We start from the raw sequence: 26283 nt of genomic DNA, 5'->3' as shown, positions 1-26283 counted from the left end.
CCTAGGTTGTCAGTTTAGACCTGTTTTTGTAAATATACCTGGTCTGGATCCTTTCCTGCAGAGGTCCCTGGCTTAGGGTTGGTTCTGACTCTGGCTCCTATCTACTTTCTTGGAGTTCCCAGGCTTGGGTTCACCCAGACTTGCAGAGGACCTGGTACAGGCTTACTCCATCAGAGGTCCCAGACTCATGCTTGGACCTGCAGAGGTTTCTGGTTTCTGCCTATTCCTTTTGATGTCCCAGACTAAAGCCCAGACCCACAGAGTTCCTCCTGGCTCAAGCATACTCCCTCAGAGGTCCCAGATTCATGCGCAGACATGTAAGAGGTCCTTGCTCAGGCCTAGTTCCTGAGCACTCACATTTGGAATACCTTTTTCTTAATAACAGATTGAAAGCATTCACCACAGCTTGTGAGCTTTGCAGAGAGATTGGGAGAAAATCCTTTCTGCTGCAGTCATCTAGGGGGACAGTGAAGTACTTTGATCCCTACCATAAGAAGCAAGAGACTTTCTGGTCAAACCTTTTCCACATCAGTCAGCAGAGTCAGGCCTTTCTAGTAATCAATAGCACGTAATTCTTGTGACCTTGACTTCTGTTGTTTGCAGTGTATCCATAGCATCATGGGTACAAGAGTTGGTGAACAGCCACAGAGGAAAGACTTGCTGTTTTTGCTATTTTTCTTCACAATGATATCCTCCCACTCAAAGTATATTGCACTGTGATCTCTGGTTACCTTAGCTTTATGTTTCCTGTATTACCCAGCAACAAAAAGAGATTGATGTGTACTTCCATTGCCCCCAGAGAGTTAACCTCTAATCCTTCTTTTGCAGTGCCAATACAATTACTCAGAAGCAATGGCAGTGATAGTTAGAGTCTGTGGAAATAACTCCAATCTATCCATCACTAAACTACAGTCTAGGACATCAGAAGCTCAAATATGAACCAAAATATACCAAAGAAAATCCTACACCAAACCAAACCAAACCAACAAGCATTCTTCTGTTTTAGGTCAGGGAGCATCGTAATACAGATTTAGCTTGTTCCTCTATTTTAGTAACTTAATGTTCAGAACAGAAAATTTGGTCATCATTTGTGAACATTTAACAGCCAACACAGATTGTTTGCATTCATAGAAATGCAGATTCTGTTGACCATGGCTTTAGATTCTAGCATCAATGTTTCCAATTAGGACACAATGGAATTGTAAATGGGATAGATACTGACATATACTTTTTAAAATGTTTTTTGAAGTTGTAATTCCATTATTTCGCTCCTTCCCTTTATTTCTTTCAACCCCTAGTATTTATACTCCTCTTGCTCTCTTTCAAATTCAAGATCTTTATTTAATTAACTATTATTATATCTGTATGTGTGCTCATAAATATTTAGTTACAACCTGCTACATCTGTATAATATTACTTATATGTATATATTTTCAGGGATGACCATTTGTTATTGTACAGTCAGTCCATATACTGAAAATATATGTCCAAGAAAGACTATTTCTCCTGCGCTCAGCATTCCTTAGTTATCTGTAGTGTTTTAACTAAGGTTGAGGCCCCTTGAGTTTTCCCTTTTCATGTTAGTATGCCTATTGATGCTATCCTTCTCTAGGTTGTGTTTAAGTAGCCATGATGGTGAGGCTTCATGGACACAGCCTCCTCAATATTTCTAGAATATACAACTCACAGAAAACATGCTATTCCTCTGGCCCTTTCAACTTTTCTGCCCCTTCTTTTGCAATGATCCCTGTAGTTGCAGGAGTTGTGATGCAGATATAGCAATTAAGACCAAGTTGTATCACTCTGCATTTTGATCAGTTGTAGTTTTCTATACTGTTCTCTGTTGCAAAGAGAAGATTCTTTGATGAGGGCTGAAGACTACATCTACCAATGTATATAAGGATGATTATTGAGAGTTTAGTTAGGGGGATTATGCTGGTTTAGTAAATTCGTGGTTGTAAGTTCTCTTCCAAGATCTGTGACTTCATTAACCCTAGGTAGCTGGCTAGATTTCCAGTACTGGATATGATTTCTGTCTGACTAAGCTCTCTAAGCCCAACAAGAAAGCTATTGATGACCATCAAGGTATTTCTGCTGCTCACATAGTTTTAGGTTTATTGTGCCATGTTGGTTGTTGTAGTTTCTGGCATTATAGATGGGTAAAACTGTTGGTTGTTTGATGGAGAAAGGTCATTGGTTAATTAATAAGGAAACTGGTTGGCCCTGATAGGTTAGAACATAGGTGGGTGGAGTAAACAGAACAGAATGCTGGGGGGAAGAGGAAGTGAGCTCAGATGTCATGCTCCCCTCTCCCAGGCAGATGCAATGAAGCTCTGACCCAGGATGGACGTAGGCTAGAATCTTCCCGGTAAGTGCACCTCGGTGCTACACACATTAATAGAAATGGGCAAGGCAGTGTTTAAATGAATACAATTTGTGTGTTGTTATTTCTGGTGTAAAGCTAGCCGTGCAGGAGCCGGGCAGGACGAAAAGCAGGCCTGCAGCTCCTACTACAGTTGTTTTCCTCCTTTGGAAGCTTGCATGACTACTTTTGATAGCTTGAAAGATAATCCTCAGGGAGGAGGCATGCATGTTAGATCCAGCCTAGGTCAACTGTGTTGGAGCCTACAAGACTATACAGTAAAGGCACAGCTGACAGACCAATAGACAGATCCACTGGAAGTGTATAAGTCCATGTTCACATGGAGCAACCAGTTTTGAAGAGATGTGAGAACACTTGTATTTTGGAAAAGTCATTGTCATATTTGAAAAAACCATGTGAAGCAATGCTTCTTTCCTTTGAAATAGAATTCATCCCCCAAACACCTCAGCAATGTGACTTCTGCAGGGGCAACAAAATGACCTTGCTCCATTCCCCACACCATGAGGCCTTAGAGAAATAACATTCATTCTTTGTTCTAACAGTCAAATTAACATACAGTCAATCCCACAGAATTACCTGCTAACAGATCATACAGAAATTTCTATAGAAGAGAGTTACTGAGCAGGAAAGCAACTTGCCCCACCTTTGCTTACAAACAAATCTGGGCATCCTCAAAGCTGATTATGACCAAAGGGATTAGATGAGGAGAATGGGTGAATGCAGGATTCAGAGATGTTTAGTAACTTTATCTAATGGTTTGGAATGTCAGGTACTTCCCTTTGAATGCTGGCTATTTCCTGGGTTTGTCACCTGTTCCAGAGTACAGCTTTGTCAGGTTCTATTTGCCCCTTTTTGTAATTTTGATATGCATAATATTATTGTCCTTCCCTGTGGAATTTTCCAACTGTGTCTGTAAAAACTTGAAACCTTGTGGAGATCAGCCCTTATTCTTACTCCTCTTCTCCTTGCTCTCCTTATTTTTCTCCTTATTCTCACCCTTACTCTTTTTCTAATTCTTCCTCTCCTCCACACTCCCTTCACTTCATTTTTCCCCTTGCATAAACAATAAAGAAGATGCTAAACGTAATGTACTTGAGTTAATTTTTTTACTCTCAGATCCTCATCTGCCATAGACATCCAATTATAAACCCTAAAGGGGTACTGAGGCTGATACTCAAAGCCCCGGATAGAACTATTTCCTGTTTCCAAAATGCATGGTATATTCAACAGTAATAACTTACAAGCTACCACTCCCAAGAGGCAACCAAAAACAAAAGCAATTGCCAAAAAATATTTTGTAAGTCTCTTAAACAACTCTGAACTCAAAAGAAGGCTTCTCATGTCTTGTGTTGGAATTTCTGTTAGTCTATAGATTTTGTGGAGAGCATTGTCAGTTTAGATGGGAACATTTTATATATAAACAATTAAAGGCTTTTAAATGTAGATAATCAATAGTTTGACTCATTATGACTTTTTAAAAAATTTTACTACTATTTTATCCTCTCTCCCATTTCTGTATTTCTCTTTCTCCCCCTTCCCTGATTTGAGCTTCCAGCTTCTCCTATTGCCCTGTTGAGATTACTTGTACCCTGTTCTCTCTTATGTCACTCACCCTACTCCCAACTATGGTCCTATTTTTAAGGATGATAGTCCTTTAAAAAACTTACTCCAAGCAGTGTACTCTAATCTGAATTTTGGAGCTAAGATTGCAGATGAGATGGAATATGGAAAACTTTTCTGTGTCTGGGTTACCTGACTGAACTTGATCTTTCTAGTTTAATTTACCTCAAAATTATTTTTTACAGCATAATAGTATTACACGCAGTATGTTTGCTACCTTTTCAATACCCACTCATCAGTTGAAGGATGTTTTGGTTGGTTCCATATTGTAAATAAAGCAACAATAAACATGACTGATTAAGTATCTGTAGAATAGAACATAAAGTGTTTGGGTTTATGCCAATGATGGGCGTCTTAGTTAGGGTTTTCATTGCTGTGATGAGAGATGAGTGTGTGCCTGACTGGCCAGCCGAACATCCTGGAAAGGGAGCACAGGCACCCTCCAATCCCCTAAACTTTCTGGTCATTCAGCAGGGGCTTCTCTCCCCAGCTACTGCCTTTCTCTTCTTATCCCATCTCAGCTTGCCCCCCAGACACCCCTTCCCATCTGTGGGTGTCATACGATCTCCCAACTCAGCTTCCTTTGGAGCTGAGGGTCAGGGGACAAACTGGCGAGTGTAACTGCTGCAGGAGTTTCTTTGTTTCACTGAGCCTGCACCCAGTAAGCCTGCCCTTTTATCTGGGATGTCCCTAGGCAGCAAGTGGCCCTGTCCAGTACCAGAAGATCTGTCCGGAGGGCCTACTTCAGGGTGGAGAAGATCTTAGTGACAATTCCAGTGCTGAGGGGACCTAAGAGAGGGCAGACCAAGAAAAAAAAACCCAAGTATACAGGTAGCCACAGCAAAGATCAAACCAAGCAGCCAAGACTCTCCTAACAGTATTTGAAGGAAGAGATGGTCAGTTGCCAATATGAGAATTCCTCCAACAATCTGAAAAGCAACAAGACAACACCAGAATCCAGCGAACATACAACAGGAAGACTTGAACACCCTATTCTGGAAGAAGTAGAAAATCTGAGTTTAGATGTAATATTATGAAAATGTTAAAGACCATTAAACAGGATGTGAAAAACTCCTTTAAAGAAATGGAAGAGAAGACTAATAAAAATTTTGAAGAAAACCAAGAAAAAGCAATCAAACAGGTAAAAGAAAAAGTCCAAGACTTGAAAACTGAAATGGAGGCAATGAATAAAACACAAACTGAGAGATAGCAGGATATGGAAAATCTGTATAAACGAACAGAAACTACAGAGACAAGTATAACCAACAGAATACAAGAAATAGAAGAGAGAATCTCAGATGCTGAAGAAACTATAGAGGAAATAAACACACTGATCAAAGAAAGCAGCAAATCCAACAAATTCTCATCACAAAACATCAAGGAAGTCTGGGACACCATAGAAAGACCAAACCTAAGAATAATAAGGGTAGAAGAAGAAGAAGAATTACAGCTCAAAGGCCCAAATATATATTCGACAAAATTATAGAAGAAAACTTTCCCAATCTAAAAAAGGATATTTCTATGAAGGTACAAGAAGCATTCAAAGCACTGAATAGACTGGATTAAAAAAAAATCCCCTCACCATATAATAATCAAAACTCATTGCTGTGATGAGACACCACAACTGTCACAACACTTATAAACAATTAAACATTAATTTTAGTGGCTTATGTACAGGTTCAGAGGCTCAGTCCTTTATCATCATGACAAGGAGCATGATGGCATGCAGTCATCTGTTGTGCTGGAGTAGCAGATAAGAGTATTACATCTTGCAGGCAACAGGAAGTCAACTAAAACACTGGGAGGTGTCCTGAATGTAGGAAACTGCAAAACCCACCCTCAAAGAGAAACACTTTCCCTAACTAGGCCATACCTACTCTTCAAGGCCTTACCACGCATAGTGGCATTCACAATGAGATTATAGGAAACCAATTACATTCAAACTACCACATTTACCAAAGCAATTGGAGTGAGAAAAAAAAATGTAGAGGTTTTTTTTGTTTGTTTACTTTTGTTTTATTGATTGGTTAATTATATTTCCCTTATTGCCAGTAATGATGAACATTTTCCCAGATTTTTCTCAGCTATTATCATTTCTTCTCTGTTCTCTGTCAGATACCAAAATCTATAAAAATCTATTTTTTTGAATAGGTCATTGTTTTTTTGTTTTTGTTTTACCTTTAATTTTATTTGACTCTTTGTCTTCTGAATTTATTTATATATTTTGGATATCAATCCTCTGTTAGATGATTAACTTCCAAACATTCTTCTAATTCCATGGGTTTCCTTTCATTCAGTTGATCATTTCTTATGTGCAGAATCTTTTTTGTTTTAAGTACCAGTTATCAATAGCTTGCATTAATTCTTCAGCATATGGAGTCCAATTCAGAAAGTTCTTTCCTTCATCTATGTTTTCTTTAACATTTTTCAAGTTTGAGTTTTCAGAGTTAGGTCTAGGATGAATTTGGAGTTAGATTTTGCACATAGTAATAAATATAGGTGAAATTTTATTCTTCTAGATATGTGGACTCCCCAGTTTTCCCAGTAGTTTATTTTTAAGATTCAGTATTTTCTTTTGCATGTTTTTGGCATTTCAGACAAGTATTAAATGACTGAGTTATATACATTGATGCTTAGGTGTTTAATTTTGCTTTAATGGTTCATATGCCTGGTATGTCATAATACTATTTTTATTAGTATGACTCTTTAGTAGATCTTGAAATTGGAAATGATGGTCATGCAGCACTGTTATTTTTGTTCAGGTTTATTTGTTACACAGGGTCTTTTCTGGGTTCACATGAATTTTAGCATATTTTTCTATTTTTGTAAAAGATTAGGATTTTGATTAAAATTGGGCTGAATTTTTAAATGATATTCAGTACGTTGGTCATTTTTACAATTAATTCTATCAACATGTGAGTATCAAAAGCCTATCCAGTTTCTGTTATTTTTCCTCATCTCTTCCTACAGGTGATATATTTCTTTGTAGAACTCTTTCTTGACTAATTATATTTCTACATATGTTATTTTCTTTGGTGTGATTGTGAATGTGTTCACAACTTCTTTCTCTGTTTGTAGTTGTTGTGTAGAAAATGTATTGGTTTTTGAAAATTGATTCTTCTCTATATTATAAAATTGATTTTGTATCAATTTTGCTAAAATTGATGATTAGTTTTGGTATAAGTTTTAGAATCTCTAAGGTGTTACATCATGTCATCTGCAAGTAAGATTAGTTAACTTCTTTTCTTATTTTTACCCTTTAATTTTCTTATCTTCCCTTTTTGCTGCAGCTAGTGCTTAAAGCAGATCATTGAAAAACAGTGGAAATAATGGAAAGCCATGTCTTATTTCTGACTTCAGTAAGATTGTTTCAATGAATTTATTTTTCCTCATTTAGGATGACATTGGATGTGAGTTTCTCATATGTAACTTTTATTAGGTTGAGGTACTATTCCTCTAGTTCTATTTTTTTCAGGACTATTATCATGAAGATAAGTTGGATTATGATAAAGGATTTTTATATATCTATTGAGTTGGTTGTGTGATCTTTGTCTTTAAGTTCAGTTGTTCAGTTTATTACATTTATGAACTTGCATAATTTGAATTATTTTTTACATCTCTGGATCAAACCAAATTGTTCATGGAAGATAATTTCTTTCATATGTGTCCATATTCAGCTTGCAAGGATTTTATTGGGTATTTTTTATTTTATATTCATTAGGTTTATTGATCTGTAGTTTTCTGTTGGCTATTGTTGTTTGCCTCTTTACCTAGATTTGGTAGTGATTAATACTGACTTCATGGAAGGAGTTTTGGAGTTCTCCTTATCTTTCTATTTTTGAACAGATTAGTAAAGATTTCTGTAGATCTTTAAAATTCTGACAGAATTCTGCTATAAATCTATGTGGCCCTGAACACTTTTTAATTGGAAGGCTTTTGGTACTATTTAAATTTCTTCATTTATTATTGTATATTTAAGCTATTGACTTCTTAGTATAGTTATGGTGGTTTGGATGAATCTAGAAATTGATCCTTGTTGTATCTTATTTTTTCCAATTTAATACAGTACAGGTTTCTTAAATATTCCCTTATAATATTCTGAATTTCATAGATATATGTACACTATTTCCCTATTCAATTCTATTTCTGTTCATTTTTGCTTCCTCTTTCTTTTGGTTAGTTGGGTCAAAGTTGTATTAATATTGTTTATCTTTTCAAAGAACTAACTCTAAGTTTTGTTGATTGAAGGGGTTAAGTCAGCTCCCTTTAGAGGGCGGGGTTTGCCTCAGGCGAATGCCTGCCAATAAATGGTGCGCGGAGAGGCGGCTCGCCCCTTTTTTCCTCCCTACCTGTGCTACACTGGAACTTTGGTTCTGTAAGTTTAACAATAAAGTGGTAAATATTCTTTGATATCTGCATTGCCTTTATTTTGTGCGGGTACAGTTGATTTTTTATAATACTTCTTGCTTGTTTATTTATTTCTATTCAATTTGCTTTTTCTCTGATTTTTATTATTTCTTGCCATTACCTAGTTTGAATTTCATTTGTTTGAAATTTCCCAAAACTTTTAAGTGCATCATTAAGTCATTTTTGTGCTCTTTATGAGGTTTGAATGTAGGTACTGGGAAATTTAAATGTGTTCAAGAGATTTTGTTGTGCTTTGTTTTCATTTTCATTTAGCTCCGTATTCTTCCTCTTTTTTGACTTCTTCATTGACCAAGTCATTTACAATACTTTGCTGCTCAATTTCCTTGAGTTTGTGCTTTTTCTTTTGGTTTTTGTTTGTTTGGGTTTGTTTTGGTTTGATTTTGCTGTCAATGTAAACTTTTATTATGCTATGCAATAGGTCATTTCGATACCTTATGTAATATGTCATTTGGATACTTGGAGTTATTCCAAACTTTTGTAAAGATTTGCTCTTCCTCCCAAGTCTCTTTTTATTCCCCCTCAACCCATAATATTGTTTCCTGTGGGGTATTTTTTCCTAGATTTGGTCTGCCTGATATAAATTTTAAGGCTCTTTATATAATGGAAATCTTTTTTTCCTCTCTTTCAGCTTTGGCAGATAGTTTCACTGGGTTCATTAATCTTCTATCATATTTTTTTAGAATTTGGAATTTATTGATCCAAACTCTTCTGGCTTTCAAAGTTCCCATCAAGAAATCAGCTGTTAGCCGGGTGGTGGTGGCGCACGCCTTTAATCCCAGCACTCGGAGGCAGAGGCAAGCGGATCTCTGTGAGTTTGACACCAGCCTGGTCTACAAGAGCTAGTTCCAGGACAGGATCCAAAACCACAGAGAAACCCTGTCTCAAAAAACCAAAAAAAAAAAAAAAGAAAAGAAAAGAAAAGAAATCAGCTGTTAGTGTGATGTGTTTTCCTTTACTACTTTTGTTTTTTCTTCCGTAGTTTCCAATGATCTTATTTTTTTCTGTAAACTTATTGTTTTAATTATAGTATGTCATGGGCAGTTTCTCTTTTGATCTTGTCTATTTGGTGTTCTGTGTGCTTCTTGTATGTGTATGTATGTGATTTTCTTTGTTTGGAGAAAGGTTCTCGTGTGATATTGAAGATCTGGCCTTCTTCCTCATCTATTTATATCATTCAAAAGTATGTTATTTTTATGATGCTTCACCTTTTAGGTATATTTCTTTCCTGTGTTTTTAAAACACTTTTTAGTATTTTTTTCTTTTTTTCTAGATTCTCTAGTTTACTGCTTAGTCATAATATCCTGTCTTCTGCTTAATTTATTCTACTTATAAGGTTTTCCTTTGAGTGTTGTAGTTGGTTGTTGGTTTTATTCAATTATCTTCATTTAAATTTCAATCCTCTTCAATACTTATATATTTGTATTAAATTACATTCTCAAATTCTGGATTCTTTTTGCAACTTTCATCAGCCTTGTATTTGTGTTTTTTATTGAGTATCTCTCAGCAATAAATGCAATATTCACTTTAAATTAACTGAAATTCTCTCTCTCTCTCTCTCTCTCTCTCTCTATATATATATATATATATATATATATATATATATATATATATATATATATATATATGTATGTATGTATATGTAGGAAGGGCCTGAAAGTTGGGGACATATGACAAGGTCCTGAAAGAAGCCTCTAAGTTTGTGGAAAAGACAAGAAGTGGTGGTCAGTCTAGACCAAAACATTGGATGTAGGACCTGGGTTAGATTTTGGTGGCTGAAGATGGTACATGGAAGGACTTACTACCAGGACTCTTTTGGTTATTCCCTAGAAAAGAATGTGGAGGATCTGGCTGGGTGGTTATTCTGCATATTTCTTACTTTTATAGTTATAAAAAAACTTATTTTGCCTGTCAATGTTTTGCCTAAAAATATGTTTGTATACCAATTGCATGCTTGGTACTTTTGAAAGTCAGAAGAATGTGTTGGGTTCTCTATGAATAAAGTTGCAGTTATGAATTTAGGAGCTAGTACCTCAAGCTTCTGGAAGAGAAGCCATTGCTTTTAATCACTGAGCTATCACTATTGTACCTTAAAGTAACTTTTGAGATGATCAATAGGTTTTGTTTATTGTTCCAAATGTTGCCAAAGAATAGAGTCAATAGGGATACCACCTAAAGGTTGCTTACAATCATAGTGGAATATGAAAAAGCTAAGCATATAATATCATTATGGGCAGAAGGCTCTAAAATAGATTTCAGAAGTTACTCACTCATATATGTCACTATTTGAGACAAGAGAATCCAACTTAATAAATTTAAATTCCCTGGGTACCGCATGGCAGAAACTGAAAACTCAAAAATCCTTGGAATTTTAAGAGAGGGTGGACAGTCTGAGAGATAGAGCTGATCTTCCAGAGGACCTGGATTTTATTCCCAGCACTCAACGTGGCAGTTCATAACCATCTAGTCCTAAAGAATCCAACACCCATGTCTTTATTCCATTGGTACCAGGCATGCATATGGTGCACAGATATACATGCAGACAAAGCTCATTCACTATACATGGATAATAGAAAAAGAGGACAGCCAAATAAAGGACATGGGAGACACGGAGAATAAGAAATGTCAAAGAGGCTACTAAATGTTCCCTGTAAGACAATGATATGATACTCCTGGAACTTAGGATTGTGGCTGCTTTAAGAACTGTATATGGTTAAACGTGACCTGAGAGAAACAATAGAGAGGAAAAGGAAATTCCATTTCTACAAAAGAATATAGACTGTATAAATACATACACTTTTCTGAGGAGCGAATCTTTGGGGTCATAATGTGATTTTAACCTTTTCAAGCTGAAAAGAAATTCCATATGCATACAAATTTTGAAACTTGTATCATTTAAAAGAATAACTCACAAAACTATTGTTTGCATATGTCTAATAAGAGAGCCAGATGCATAACCACAGTTTTGGTTTGACTATTTTCTCAGCTCAAACAATAGTGTTCCCTTAAGCAAAATTGGCTTGAGTTTGAAAGTGAATACTAAAACTTAATGTTTTGAAATCTTGCAGAAAAAACTGTTGGCAGCTCAAGACGTTGTTTTGCCAAGTTTTATTCCCAAATTATTTTCTTACTCGAAGTTGATACAGGGAATGGTGTGTCTAACTTGCATATATGGCAGTTATACAACTTACAAAATTAGCATGCTGGATGAGGGAATTTTTTTTGACATGTGGAAACAGCTTAGATTTTTTAATGATAAGGACTCTGAAGCTTAAAGCTATAGATGGTTCATCCAATACAATATAGTAGACTAGGAAGAATTACAGTTCTATTTCACTGACAAACATGAACAATGTTCTTTTCTTAAAATTAGAGGGAATTCTGGGAATGATGTTTGAGGTATTCCATACTGTTCTATTTAGGACTCTTTGACTTCATCTTAACACTTTTGGTGGGATAACAGGCAAGAGTATGCCAAACCTGTTTTTATACTTTCTTCCTATTGGGTCAAGTTTATGGCTCAACACAAAACTCCAAGTCAAAGATCTTTTATTTATTTATTTATTTATTGTTTTTTTTTTTTTTTTCAGGAGTCAGTAAACTGTTTATTCTACTAGGAACATTCAGAAATGTACAGACCTAGGCTTCGGGGTGGGATCCCCATGTGGTGGCTACATCACACGCTAGTTCCAGAGGCTCATTGGCTTCTGGACACAGTATGGGCCGAGGACAGGCACTGGCTTCCAATGGTCCGCCTCGACCTTGGGGTCCAGGGCTTGGGCTCTAGTCTTTGAGAATAAGCGGTGCCTTCACTGGTCCTCCCATGTTCCTGCTACCACCAAAGTTTCCACTCTTCATTGGGCCATAGTTAGAAGGTTGCTGGTTATAATTTCCGAAATCATTGTAATTTCCACTTCCATAATTTCCTCCTCCATAGTTGTCATAACCACCTCCGTAGCCCCCACCCTGGTTGCCATATCCAGGTCCTCCACCACCATATCCTCCTCTTCCTCCTCCATAACCAGGGCTACCTCCAAAATTGCCACCTCCAGGTCCTCCTCCATACCCATTATAGCCATCTCCAAATCCTCGTCCACTTCCATATCTATCAGATCCCCCCCTAAAGTTGCTTCCTGGTCCTGGTCCAAAATTGCCACCACCACCACGAGAATCTCCAAATCCGAAGTTTCCTCCTCTTCCACTCCTGGAACTTTGGACTTCTTGCATTTCTTGTCTAGACAATGCCTTTCTAACTTCTGCATTATGGCCATTGATGGTGTGGTATTTTTGCAATACAATTTTATCCACAGGATCATGGTCGTCAAAAGTAACAAATCCAAAGCCTCTTTTCTTTCCAGACTGCCTATCAGTAATAATTTCAATAGTATCAATTTTCCCATATTCTTCAAAGTAATCTCTAAGGTGGTGTTCCTCAGTATCTTCTTTAATTCCACCAACAAACAGCTTCTTCACAGTCACATGGGCTCCTGGTTTTCCAGACTCCTCTCTTAAATTTCTGCCTCCTCCCCGCCTCCCATTTCCCTGCCCCTCTCCCACTTCTCTCCCCCTCCCCCCACTTCTCTCCCCCTCCCCCCACTTCTCTCCCCCTCCCTCCACTTCTCTCCCCCTCCTCCCACTCCATTCCCACTCCATTCCCCCTCCTTCTCTCTCTGAAGAACAGTCCGGATTCCCTGCCCTGTGGGAAGTCCAAGGTCTTCCCCCCTCCATCCTGGTCTAGGAAGGTGAGCATCCAAACAGGCTAGGCCCCCACAAAGCCAGTTCATGCAGTAGGATCGAAAGCTAGTGCCATTATCCTTGGCTTCTCATTAGCCTTCATTGTCCGCCATGGTCAGAGAGTCCATTTTTATCCCATGTTTATTCAGTCCCAGTCCAGCTGGCCTTGGTGAGCTCCCAATAGATCAGCCCCACTGTCTCCGTGGGTAGGTGCACCCTTTGCGGTCCTGACTTCCTTGCTCATGTTCTCCCTCCTTCTGCTCTTCATTTGGACCTTGGGAGCTCAGTCCGGTGCTCCAATGTGGGTCTCTGTCTCTATCTCCATCCATCGCCAGATGAAGCTTCTATGGTAATATGCAAGATATTCATCAGTATGGCTATAGGATAGGGTCATTTCAGGTTCCCTCTCCTCAGTTGCCCAAGGTACTAGCTGGGGACATCTCCCTGGACACCTGCGAGCCCCTCTAGAGTCAAGTCTTTTGCCAACGTTAAGATGGCTCCCTTAAGATATATACTTCCCTGCTCCCATATCTACCCTTCCTTTATCCCAACCATCCCATTCCCCCAAGATCCCCCCATCCTCCCCTTCTCACTTTTATCACACTATTTCCCCTTACCCCCATCCCACCCCACCCCCAAGTTCCCAGTTTTTGCCCGGCAATCTTGTCTACTTCCCATATCCCGGCGGATGACTATATATTTTTCTTTGAGTTCACCTTCTTACAGTCAGTAGATTGCAGATCTTCTGGGCTTCGTGTGTTTTAAACTTCAGAATCTTTTTGATTCTACAAGTAAGAAGAAGAACAGCAGTTGGGCTTTTTTTGTCTCTACATCTGAGTTTTAGAGAAGGCGTAAGACTATAATATGGCACCTCTCAGAGACTACAGCTGCCAGGTTGGTATGTAAACCACAGAGTGTGAGATGTTGTGAATTGTATTGCTCTCAGGAGGGCTCCAGTATGAGGCATTCCAACAAGCAGTCAGAGAAAATAGCATCTTGTTCTAAGGACTTCTAGTCAAAGAGCAGAATGATTAGAAAATTCTGAGAAGGTTACTAAAGAAATAGCTACAACTGCTTTGTAAATCAGTGAGTTAAAAGAAATACAAGACTATGTCAACAGATAAAAATAAGAAACTTAGCATATGTTCTAGAACTAAATACTACTATTATTATTGATATTATTATTCATAGTAGCCATCTTATTTTGAGAGTGAAGGGATGACATAAAAGTTGGGAGTAGCACTATGATGTTTAAATGATCAAGTGAAAGAATAGTTAAAAGACAAGAAGAATAAGACGATGCAGAAATGTTCATGAGGTATGCAAATTTTGGAGTATAGTCATAAAAAAAAAGAAAATAAGTTCTAAAATAAGTGAAAAGATGCAGATTCAGGCGAGGTACACACACAAGTAATGGAAGAATGATTCCCTGATCTGAAGAACACTTGAGACAGTACAATATCACAACCTAGAGAAGACTGAGACAACATATCCATCAAGGAATGTCCTTTGAGTTCTTCAACTCAGTGATAAAGAGCAATAAATATTGAATATGTCCACACAGAAACAAATGTTTGAGAAAATACAGAAGTTAGCAAAATTAGTAACAAAACTTTTCAGTTCTAAAATCATATGATAGTATAGCAGTGCCAGGGGCATGTGATTTCTTCAGGGGACCTGGGAATAGCATGACTAAATTCTCCTTGTGACAATGCCCTGAAGAATCTGCCCTATTTTTGGCAAGGTCAATGGACAGTTTGCTGCATAATTCTGGGCGTGACCCCAGGAGCATATGTGCTACCAGCTCTCCTTTCTTTCTTTATATAAACCATGTTTCTGGCTGCCTTTAGTTTCACTCTCTCAGTCATGGATAAAATAGCTATTACAAAATGTAAACTTTCTCCTGATGATTCTCCTTTGGGTGAACCAGGGGGGATGTTGCTAAAAGTATACAGTGGGCCTAATTCAGTCCTTAATGCCTTTGATGCATCAGGTTTAAGCATGAATTCAGGCTTCTCACAATGCACCTTGTGACTAGCCTGAAAAAGTCAAGGAAGTTTATGACAATATTACAGATTTGCATAACTGTTCTGAAGAGGATGATTTTAACTACAAAGAATCTTGGAGAAATGCTAATAAATAAATAAAGTTAACATAAACAGCCTAGGAACAAGGAATGAGGCAGAATCATAGAAACCCACAATGCTCTCATTTCTAATTGTTGAGCCAATGCTGTAGGAAGTTGAGAGAAGAACATAAGAAGAAGAGATAAGCCATGCCACCTATTAAGAATAAACTTTTAAGTTATGTGATCTATAGGATGATAGGAAAAAAACCTGGTATATTCCACATAGGAGATAGAGTAGTATAGAATGAAGAACAAATTGATTCAGCCTTGGCTGATGAGTTGATTGTGAGAACTTAGATTTCAAATGGTAAACATTCATCATTAGAGACAAAATTTTCTTACACTTTACATGATGCTATAACTGCAAATGCTACCAACTGGACACACTCTTCTACCTATAAGTGTGCCTAGTTAGAAAACTTCCTTTGTTGTTTGGAATACTGCTTATGCTTTTAATATTAGAAATATGAATCAAGTAGGTAATAGTTACTGGAAGGAAAGATGAGAGATGAAATGGGAATGAGGTAATAAATTAAAAATTCCCTTATAGGAGTAGAAGAAACAGCAAAAAATGGAATAAATCAATAAATTTCTTAAAGAAAACCAAAAAGAAAGAAAGAAAGAAAGAAAGAAAGAAAGAAAGAAAGAAAGAAAAAAGCCAAGCAAACCCACCTATTCCCCATGACTTCAGGGGAACTCTGAGGCACAGGCTGTGACTACGTAGAGCTGATCAAGTGATGAGTGATCACCCTCAGCGGGGGACACCACTTTCTAAGCAAAACCCTGCGACCCCATCCATTTCACCTTTTTAGTCAGCCAGCAGGCAAGCTTCCTGAAGGTAGGCTATTTTAACACCCTCACCCCATCGATTGGACCATGTAAGCTATGAGTCCCACTCTGCCTCCAAACCTACCTATTCCCCCCCACCATGACCTCAGAAGAATTCAGAAGCACAGGTTGCAACTGCACAGAGTGGATCAAGAGAGCAGACCAAGAGAGTGGACCAAGACAGCAGGCCAAGGGAGACCTCAGCAGCTTCCTCAGACACAAACAGTGACAATACAGAGCAGACCAAGAATAGCTCACTAAGACACAGACAGCCACTGCAAGTATTGGAATGAGAGGAAAGGACACTGCCAGTGTCAACTGAAGGAAGAGATGGGTAGGTGCCAACACAAGAATTCATTCATCAACCTAAAAGGAAAAATGGTAACTCCAGATCCCAGTGATCATACAACAGAATGACTTGATCATTGTAACCCAGCAGAAGCAGTAGAAAATGATTTTAAATTTTATGAGAATAATGGAGACCTTTAAAGAGTAAATAAAAATTCCTTTAAAGAAATCTGAAAAGACAAATGAAAAATTGGAAGAAATCGATAAATCTCTTAAAGAAACTAGATAAAATACAAACAGGTGAAGCAAACTCTTCAAACAGTTCACGACTTGAAAACTGAAATAAAGGCAATAAAAAAAACACAAACTGAAGGAATTCTGGATATGGAAAATCTTGGTAAATAACTCAAACTACAGATGAAAGCATAACCAACATATTAAAAGAGATGGAAGAAAGAATCTCAGATGTTGAAGATACTATAGAGAAAATAAATTCATTGGTCAAAGAAAATGTTAAATCCAATAAATTCTTAACAAAAAACACCCAGGAAATCTGGAACATCATGAAAAGACCAAAGCTAATAATAATAGGGATAAAAGAAGGAAAAGAATTCTGACTCAAAGGCTCAGAAAATATATTAAATAAAATCACAGAAGAAAAATTTCCCAACCTAAAGAAGAATATCCCTATGGAGATATAAGAAGTTTACAGAACACCAAGTAAACTGGAACAAAATAAAAAGTCCCCTCACCATATAATAATGAAAGGGCAAAGCGTATAGACTAAAAAAAAATATTGAGAGCTACTAAAGGAAAAATGCCAAGTAACATATAAAGGCAGACCTATCAGAATTACACCTGACTACTCAATGGAAATTATGAAAGTCAGAAGGTCCTGAACAGACATGCTGCAGACACTAAGAGAACATAGATGCAAGCCCAGACTACTATACCCAGCAACGCTTTCAATTACCATTGATGGAGAAAACAAGGTATTCCATGACAAAAACAGATTTAAACAATACCTATTCACAAATCCAGCCCTACAGAAAGCACTAGAAGGAAAACTCTAACCCAAGGAAGCTAACTGTACCCACAAAAATACAGGGAACAGATAACTTCACACCAGCAAACACCAAAGAATGGAAACACACAAACAGGACCACCAAAAAATAACAAGAATTAACAATCACTGGTCACTAATATCTCTTAATATCAATGGACTCAATTCACCTATAAAAAGTCATGACATAAGAAATAGATATTATAACAGTATCCATCCTTCTGCTGTATAAAAAGAACAACTTCAACCTCAAAGACAGACATTACCTCAGAGCAAAGGATTGGTAATGGATTTTCCAAACAAATGGGCCTAATAAACAAGTATTTGTAGCTATCCTAATATATAATAAATTAGACTTCAAGCTAACATCAATCAGAAGATATGGAGAAGGACACTTCATACACTTCTCAGGAAAAATCCATCAAGTTGAAATCTCAATTTCAAACATCTATGCCCCAAATACAAAAATGCCCACATATGTAAAAGAAACATTACTAAAACATAAATCACACATCAAATGCCACACATTAACACACATCAACACCACACTTTCTCCAATGGACAAGTCAAATCAGATAGGAACTCAACAGAAATAAGGGAACTAACAGATGTAATGCCTCAAATAAACCTAATAAACATTTTTAGAACATTCCACCCAAACACAAAATAATATACCTTCTTCTCAGCATCTTATGGGACCTTCTCTAAAATTGACCACATACTTAGTAACAAAGAAAACCTCAACAGACACAAAAAAATATTGGAGTAACCCCCTGTGTCTTATCGAATCACCATAGTTTAAAGTCAGAATTTGACAGCAACACTACTTGTTGGAAGCCTACAAACTAATGGAAATAAAACAGAGCTCAATCGAATCACCCCTGGGTTAAGAAGGAAGGAAGGAAGAAAGAAAGAAAGAAAGAAAGAAAGAAAGAAAGAAAGAAAGAAAGAAAGAAAGGAAGAAAGAAAGAAAAGACTTTCTAGAATTCAATGAAAATTAAGGCACAACTTATTCAAACCTATGGGACACTATGAAACCAGTGCTAAGAGGAGTGTTCATAGCACTAAGTGCCCATATTTAAAAAAAAAGTAGAGAAACCTCACATTTAGTGACTTAACAACACACCTGAAAGCTCTAGAACAAAAAGAAGCATACTTGCCAAGAAAAAATAGATGACAGAAAATAATCAAATTGAGGGCTGAAATCAATAACATAGAAACAAATTTTAAACAATGCAAAGAATAAATGAAACAAAGAATTAGTTCTTTGAGAAAATCAACAAGATAGAAAACCCTTAGCCAAACTAATCAAAAGGCAGAGAAAGAACATCCAAATTAACTAAATCAGAAATTAAAAGGGAGGCATAACAACAGACACTGAGGAAATCCAGAGAATCATTAGGCCATTCTTTGAAAACCTGTACTCCACAAAATTGAAAAATGTAAAAGAAATAAACAATTTTCCGGATTGGTACCACATACCAAAATTAAATCAAGACTAGGTGAACTTAAATAGACCTGCAAAGAAATAGAAGCAGTCATCAAAAGCCTTCCAAACAAAAAAACAAAATATCCCAGGACCATATGGTTACAGCACAGAATTCTTCTACAACTTCAAAGAAGAGCTAACACCTATACTCTCCAAATTGTTCCACATAATAGAAACAGAAGGAACATTGCAAAACTTTTTTTTATGTAGCTACAGTTACTCTGATACAAAAACTGCACAAAGATGCAACCAAGAAAGAATTACAGACCAATCTGACCTCATGAACACTTATGCAAAAATACTCAGTAAAATATTGGCAAACTGAATCAAAGAACATGTCAAAAAAATATCATCCAGCATGATCAAGTTGGCTTCATCCTAGAGATGTAGGGATGGTTCAACATATAAAAATCTATCAATATAATACATCATATAAACTGAAAGAACAAACATAGGATCATATCATTAAAGGCTGAGAAAACATTTGACAAACTCATGTCAACTCATGTTGACAAACTCAACACACCTTCATGATAAAGGCCTTGGAGAGATCAGAGATAAAAGGAGCATATCTGAATATAATAAAACCAATATACAGCAAGTCAACAACCAACATCAAATGAAATGGAGAGAAACTCAAAGTGATTTCACCAAAATCAGGTACAAGACAATTAAGTTTAGTTCTAGTCTCTTATTGGCTAGCTCTCACATCTTGATTAACCCATTTCTAATAATAAGCCATGAGGTGGTGGCTTACCGGGAAAGATTCAGCATGTATGACCTGGTGGCTGGCTCCATTGTGTCTGACCTCACTTCCCATCTTCCCATCATTTTGTTCTGTCTTCTCCACCCACCTATGTTCTGACCTATCAGGCCAAGCAGTTTCTTTATTAATTAACCAAAGAAAGCAACAGATAGACAGATGACCTTCCCACATCAAATGTGAGGCATCTGGAAGGCTCTCAGTAGATATCATGATCTTGGACTTCCCAGACTCCACAATTGTGATGCACTTGATAAATTATATACACTGTAGGGTGGTGCTTAGTTGGTAGAGGTGTTTTCCACAAAACCTGACCTAAATTCAGTTTCATGAACCCACTTGGTCTAAGGAGAGAACACACTTCTAATATCTGCATGGGTACATGTCTGTTTGGGTTATCCTGTGCAATGTACACCCACAAACAAATACCTACAATTAAAAATAGAATAATTACTCGTTCTTTTTTTTTCAAAACTTACTTTAGTATGTGTGTGGGTGAGTGTGTGTGTGTGTGTGTGTGTGTGTGTGTGTGTGTGCTAATGTAAAGGACAGAGGAAAATGTCTAGTGTCCTGAGCTTGTATTTGAATTCTTCTTCCTTTATTCCTTCATCCTGCCCTTATTGCCTTCAGACAGGTTCTCTCACATTACCTGGAGCTCTGCTGGTGGTTAGAAAGTCCCAGAATTCCTGTCTCTGCCAGGCACAGGGATAAAACTCTATCCACACACAGATGCTTCTGACATTTTTCTATAAATACTGGCAATTTGAAGTCAGCTCCTCATGCCCAGCAAGTGTTCTTAATTATTAGGCTTTTGTTACTCTCATCTATTCTTTAAAACAGTAGACAGACTGAGACAATGGCATCTGAGACACTATTTTATAAAATTCAATAATTTTCAAAATAGGAATAGAAAAAAAACATTCTCCATGTAAAGTTGAAGTATTAGTTCTGTTATTGGTTAAATTGTTTTTCCCCCAGACAAATAATTTTGTTTCATTTGTAGTATCTCTATACAATTTAAAAGAGAGTTAATTTTTTATCATAGAATCAGAGTAATCATACCCTACCAATGACAAAGTGAATTAAGGGTTTAATCAGAGTCAGCACCAAAGCGCCAGGTGACCTTCTAATGAATATTGTAGCCACTTGAGTCTTGCACAGAGAAAGGGCTTGAATAATATTTGTTCACCATGAGTAAGTCACAAACACCTTCACAAACTATGGTTCTCATAACAGACCAGGAAATCATTCTTCTAGTTTAGTTTAAAAATAGTATAATCATTAATACATGTAAAAATTCTTGTGAAACAAAATGCACTTCTTCCAACAAAGCCATGCCTACTCCAACAAGGCCACACTTCCTAATAGTGCCACTTCCTATGGACCAATATGGGCCATCTTTATTCAAACCACTACTACCACAGCCTAGAAAAACTGGCACCCAGGCTCCAGACGGGGCTCAAAGGAAAAGTACACAGGGTAGGGCCAAGTGAGGCTGTTTTATCTGAGGGGATTAGGAAAAAAAAAAGACATTCACATATATTCTGATGGACTCTTTATTTTTTTATGTTGAATTCTATTCTCCTTTGTTCTTCTCAGATTGTATATCCAACAGAATCTTTCAGGCAATATAGGAGTTACATCTGAAGGTCACATTCTATTACTTAAGTAAATTAATAAAGAGAGGGATACATTCTAACAACTCACATGCAATAAATCTAAATAACTTGTCAGAGAATATGGAAGAAACTTCTTTTCATTTATCTCCTTAACTGATGTGGTGTACCTTGCAGTTGTAAAGAAAGAATGAGTTATTTTGCTATCTATCTAGAGAGGTAGTCTTATAAAGGATTTTAAGGGAATTATAACCCTAATTATACTACTACTGCAGAGTCCAAGATAATTAGGAAATTATGTAATATAACCTCTACTACTGAGTGTATAAACACTTTGTGATTAGTCTTCATAAAAGCCTGCCTCTTTTGAACTTCAGAGAGTGCTCCATTTAGACAGAGAGAAGTGTGACATAAACTGCTCTAGATTACCATATATCTTTTGGTGTCAGTTCTATCGGCACTCTCCAAGGCAAAATGATACTAAAAGTATTTTAAATCTTAAACTGTATTTTCTGTCCTATGTGTAACCTTACACCATGTAAGGAAAGTTGTAACTCTTGGGGTTATAAAGTCAGATTACTTTATGGAGCCCTAATCAGCCAGAGCTTCTCTTTCCACTTTGTTTCTGAACAAAAGTTGTAATTAATTATTATTGTCCTAGGTTATTAATTAGACTAGCAAATAAAGCACATGCAGTAATTATGTTGCTTTACACTTTTAATCCTGGCTCAACAAATCATACAGCTGACTATATGTCCTTGTAAATAAGATTGTTTGGGGGGGGGGTGAATAGTTTATCTTTGAAACAATTAGCAAGGCACCTGGTCAAATCTAAAGCTACTTTGAAGTTAATGCACAGCTATGCCAGAACCTGGGGAAAATTCAATTATTTTTATAAGTTTTGACTGTGTAGCATTTCTTTGTATTCAGTTTTATTCACTAAAACTTTGTATAAGCTAATATTGATATCAATTAGACAACACAGACTAAAGAGGAGTTACATTTTTTACAATCCACAGATGAGAAGGCCAGGCAGATCAGGATGTATTCTTGAGATACATACTACAATACAGGGAAGTTTGTTGTAACACATGTGACATTACAGACTGAAGCAAAAGATATTCTGGAGTTCACAGCCTTGTGGTCTTGCCGTACCCAGGTTTTTCCATTAGAGAGTTTCCTTTTGGTGGACTGGCACCTTGGATATTAATATCTGTTGTTCTTATGACATGGCTTTCAGGACACCACATCATTTTAACACTTAAAAGTAATTAGGAAACAGAGGCAGGTAAATCAGGAGTTCCAAGCCAAGTTAGAATACATAGAGATAACCATATTAGTGTGGGGTGACTGAAAAACCTTGTAGTTCACAGAATATATATATATATATATATATATATATATATATATATATATCATTCATGCATCCAGTCATTTACATACAACAAACACACTGCCATTCATACACAATACACACACTTTAATTCATACATATACAATATTAATCATATATGCATACTTATAAACACATACTGCCATTCATACTTTCATTTGTATACATGTTTCATACTTATACACATGTAAAAACATGATGTCATTCATATACACACACTCTCATTCATATACATGCTATTGCAAACACAGAAATACAGCATCATTCATATAAATACTGTTATTTAGACATAAACACTTTTATTTATACACAAATATATACACACATTCATCCATGTACACATACATATGTAAAATTACATTACACAATAAACTGAGAGATGAATCTCAGAGATGACACACTATGAAGTTCTGGCAAACTAGCTGGCTAATATCAAATGGTTAATGACTACTGAGCTCTCTTACTTGCATTCAGTAAAAAATAGAAAGATGGGAGGGTAGATTCAGATAATGTAATGCTCATACTCTGTATACTGTAATTAATACACTATAGTGTACATCCATATAGTGAAAGTTGGAAGATAAGTATAAATGCTATGCTATGAAAAGACTCTTTTGGGGTTTGGTGTTGTTGTTTTGGTGTTTTTGGTTTTTGGTTTTCTGAGACAGGGTTTCTCTATAACTTTGGATCCTGTCCTGGAACTAGCTCTTGAGACCAGGCTGGCCTCAAAGTTCCATCTGCCTTTGCCTCCTGAGTGCTGGGATTAAAGGTGTGTCTCCAGCCGGCTGAAAAGAATCTTGTCAGTGTAAAAACCCAGCTCTACCACAAAAGGGGAAAGAGAGAGGAATGACTGAAGTGAAATTTAAGTGACAGGATAGCACAGATTTAGGTTACCCTGGTTCTACACGACAATATTCTAATAATTTCATGAAGCATTATAGTAATGGAACAAAGAAAGTCACAAATCACTATACTTAGCAAATGTCTTGGGCAAACATTAAATAGGTAGGTTAAAGCAAAGCAGGGAACTCTGTGCTATAGGTTGCTGAAATTATATAATGGTATTCTTAATATTTTGATTCATGGACGTTAGGAGTTTTTTGTTTGTTTAAATTAATGCATTCTAAGAGGTTTTTTATATAGGTCTGATACAGAGATAGTCAAAGAATACCTAATTAGATGGCTAAATTAATTAAAAATAATTAAACTATAACATTCAACTTTTCCACAACCATTCATGTTTAAATGAGGAAATCAGCCTTAGAGAAGGCTGACAATAAGATGCAGCTTCTTCTCAGGAATTTCTCTTCATATTCCACAAAGTCTTTGCAAGAACACAAGTTAATAATCATTTGCAGAGGATTTGTAGTAGCAGGCTAGGTAAACAACCACCAAGTGGTAAACTGGAGGAGGCAGATAAAAGGAAAAAAATTCCTCAATTCTAAGAATATAGAACCATATAATTTCCAGGGTAATGGCAGAAAATGAGCAAGGTTTTTAGGATATTGGATTGGAGTCTCCAATTCTCTAGAAAATGTTTCAATACAACATGGAAAAGATTAACACATTTTTTTATTGTTGAAACTTTTAGGCAAAGTAGTTGATATTAATAGCCCTGAAATTATAATACAGGCATTATAATGCAAATATTTCCATTAATAATATACATTAGGCTGGTTCAAACATATTTCCTACAGAATAACCTTGAATAGTTCATATATGTATATGCATACATACATAATATTATATTTTCATGCATATGTCTTTCTACGTGATCTTTTAAAATATAGTAATTGTTCAATATAATATAAGCCACTTGTTAAATGATTGAACTGATTGTTTTTATTTACCTTTGTTTTGGTTTAGTTTTTATTTAGTGAAAATAGGTTATTTTTTTCATAGAATATGTACAGTTTCTCTCACCAACCAATCCCTTTGTCTTAGCAGCCAACTTCCACAAGAAGTCCATAGAATCTTGCTGACCACACTGGCCAGAAAAGAGCTGACATTTTTCAAAGGGCTTCACTGAGATGCCTCTGTTCATACTGCCCAGAGTGGAGGATAGCCCAGGAAAGTAGGTAGGCAGCCTTCAGACCTTCACTTTCTTCCTCTTCTCCAGACACAACCTACCAGTCTCATGCCAAATCTGTAGCAGACTACCAGTCGTGGCTCTCCCGACACTTTGTGCCCATTATGATGGTAATGAACAGATCCAGGTGCCACAACCAGCTTTTCTCCCTCCTATGGATGCACTCAGCTCCCTTTCTTTCTAGCATATCTCCATCCCTAAGTGTCAGCTCCCAATACCAGGAAACACATTCTAACTGGAATGTCCTACGACCACATAGAGCAGGATCTCAGAAGCATTCTCTGCCAGACAATCACACCAACCACACTCTCTTAGAACCAGAAAGAGGACAGAAACCAATGAGCAGAATAGCTACCCAAGAAAGACAAGACCAAAATTCAACACATAGAATTACAATTATCCAAAACCCAGATGCCTTGATACCAGCAAAACACAATAAATGAAATCCAAGACAATATATCTCTCCTAGAGCCCAGAAACTCTGATGCATTAGGCTTTGGGAAATGAAATATTGAACTATAGTTGACATACAAAACAAGGACCACAATTAATATGTTAGGAGTCCTTAAAGATAAAATGATTGACTCTAATAAAGAAATATTTGAGAACACAAACAAACAATGTAATGAAATGAAGAATTTAAGACTGGAAATAGGATTAATAAATAATACCCAAACTGATGGAAAATAAAAAAAGGAAAACTTTAGGGACTTGTACAGTAAATTCAGAGGCAAGCCCCATCAAACAGAATAGAAGAGATGAAAGAGAGAATGTAAGTTATTGAAGATAAGATGTGGTGAGAAGAGTGGCGGACTGTGTCCTGCTGCCCAGCTAGCTTATACTCCGAAATAACAATACACAAATTGTATTCATTTAAACACTACCTGGCCCATTAGCTCTAGCCTCTTATTGGTTAACTCTCATATCTTGATTAACCCATTTCTATTAATCTGTGTATCACCACGTGATTGTGGCTTACCAGCAAGAGTCTAACCTATGTCTTTCTTGGGCAGAAGAATCATGGCATCTGCCATACTTCCCTTCTTCCCAGCATTCTGTTCTGTCTACTCAGCCCACCTAAGGGCTGCCCTGTAAAAAGGCCAAGACAGTCTCTTTATTCAACCAAAGAAAACAACACACACATACAGAAGGAACTCCTACACCAATAAGATAGAAGAAATGGATACTTAGGTCACAGAAAATATAAAATGTAAAAAAAAATCCAAGCACAAAACACACAAGAAATCTAGGACACTATAAAAAGTCTAAATCTACAAATAAGAATAATAAAGGAAGGGGAAAAGAACCATATCAAAGACACAGAAAATATATTTGACAAAATTACAGAACAAAATTCTCCCTAACTAACATGGAAGATGCAAGATGAAGATGTCTATCAAGATGCAAGAAGAACCTAGAATACAAAACAGACTGGGCCAGAAAAGAAATTATACGTGGCTCGTA

At 36.7% G+C, this 26283-nt stretch overlaps 1 protein-coding gene across 1 annotated transcript in view; it reads right to left on the bottom strand.

Moving 5' to 3' along the window:
- Positions 1-11975: 11975 nt before the first annotated feature.
- Positions 11976-26283, bottom strand: part of LOC142834265 (heterogeneous nuclear ribonucleoproteins A2/B1-like) — a 75945-nt gene continuing 61637 nt past the window's right edge. The window contains exons 4-5 of the mRNA XM_075946553.1: positions 15116-15201; positions 11976-12944 (exon numbers count right to left, since the gene is read on the bottom strand). Coding sequence (XP_075802668.1) covers positions 12212-12944; positions 15116-15201 — 819 coding nt within the window. The 3' untranslated portion in view covers positions 11976-12211. The remainder of the gene's footprint in view (positions 12945-15115; positions 15202-26283) is intronic.

This window comes from Microtus pennsylvanicus, chromosome 13 (genome assembly GCF_037038515.1).
Source record: "Microtus pennsylvanicus isolate mMicPen1 chromosome 13, mMicPen1.hap1, whole genome shotgun sequence".
NCBI classification, from domain to species: Eukaryota; Metazoa; Chordata; class Mammalia; order Rodentia; family Cricetidae; genus Microtus; species Microtus pennsylvanicus.
Note: the sequence above shows the minus strand (reverse complement) of the source record. Positions and strands in the feature narration are given on the sequence as shown.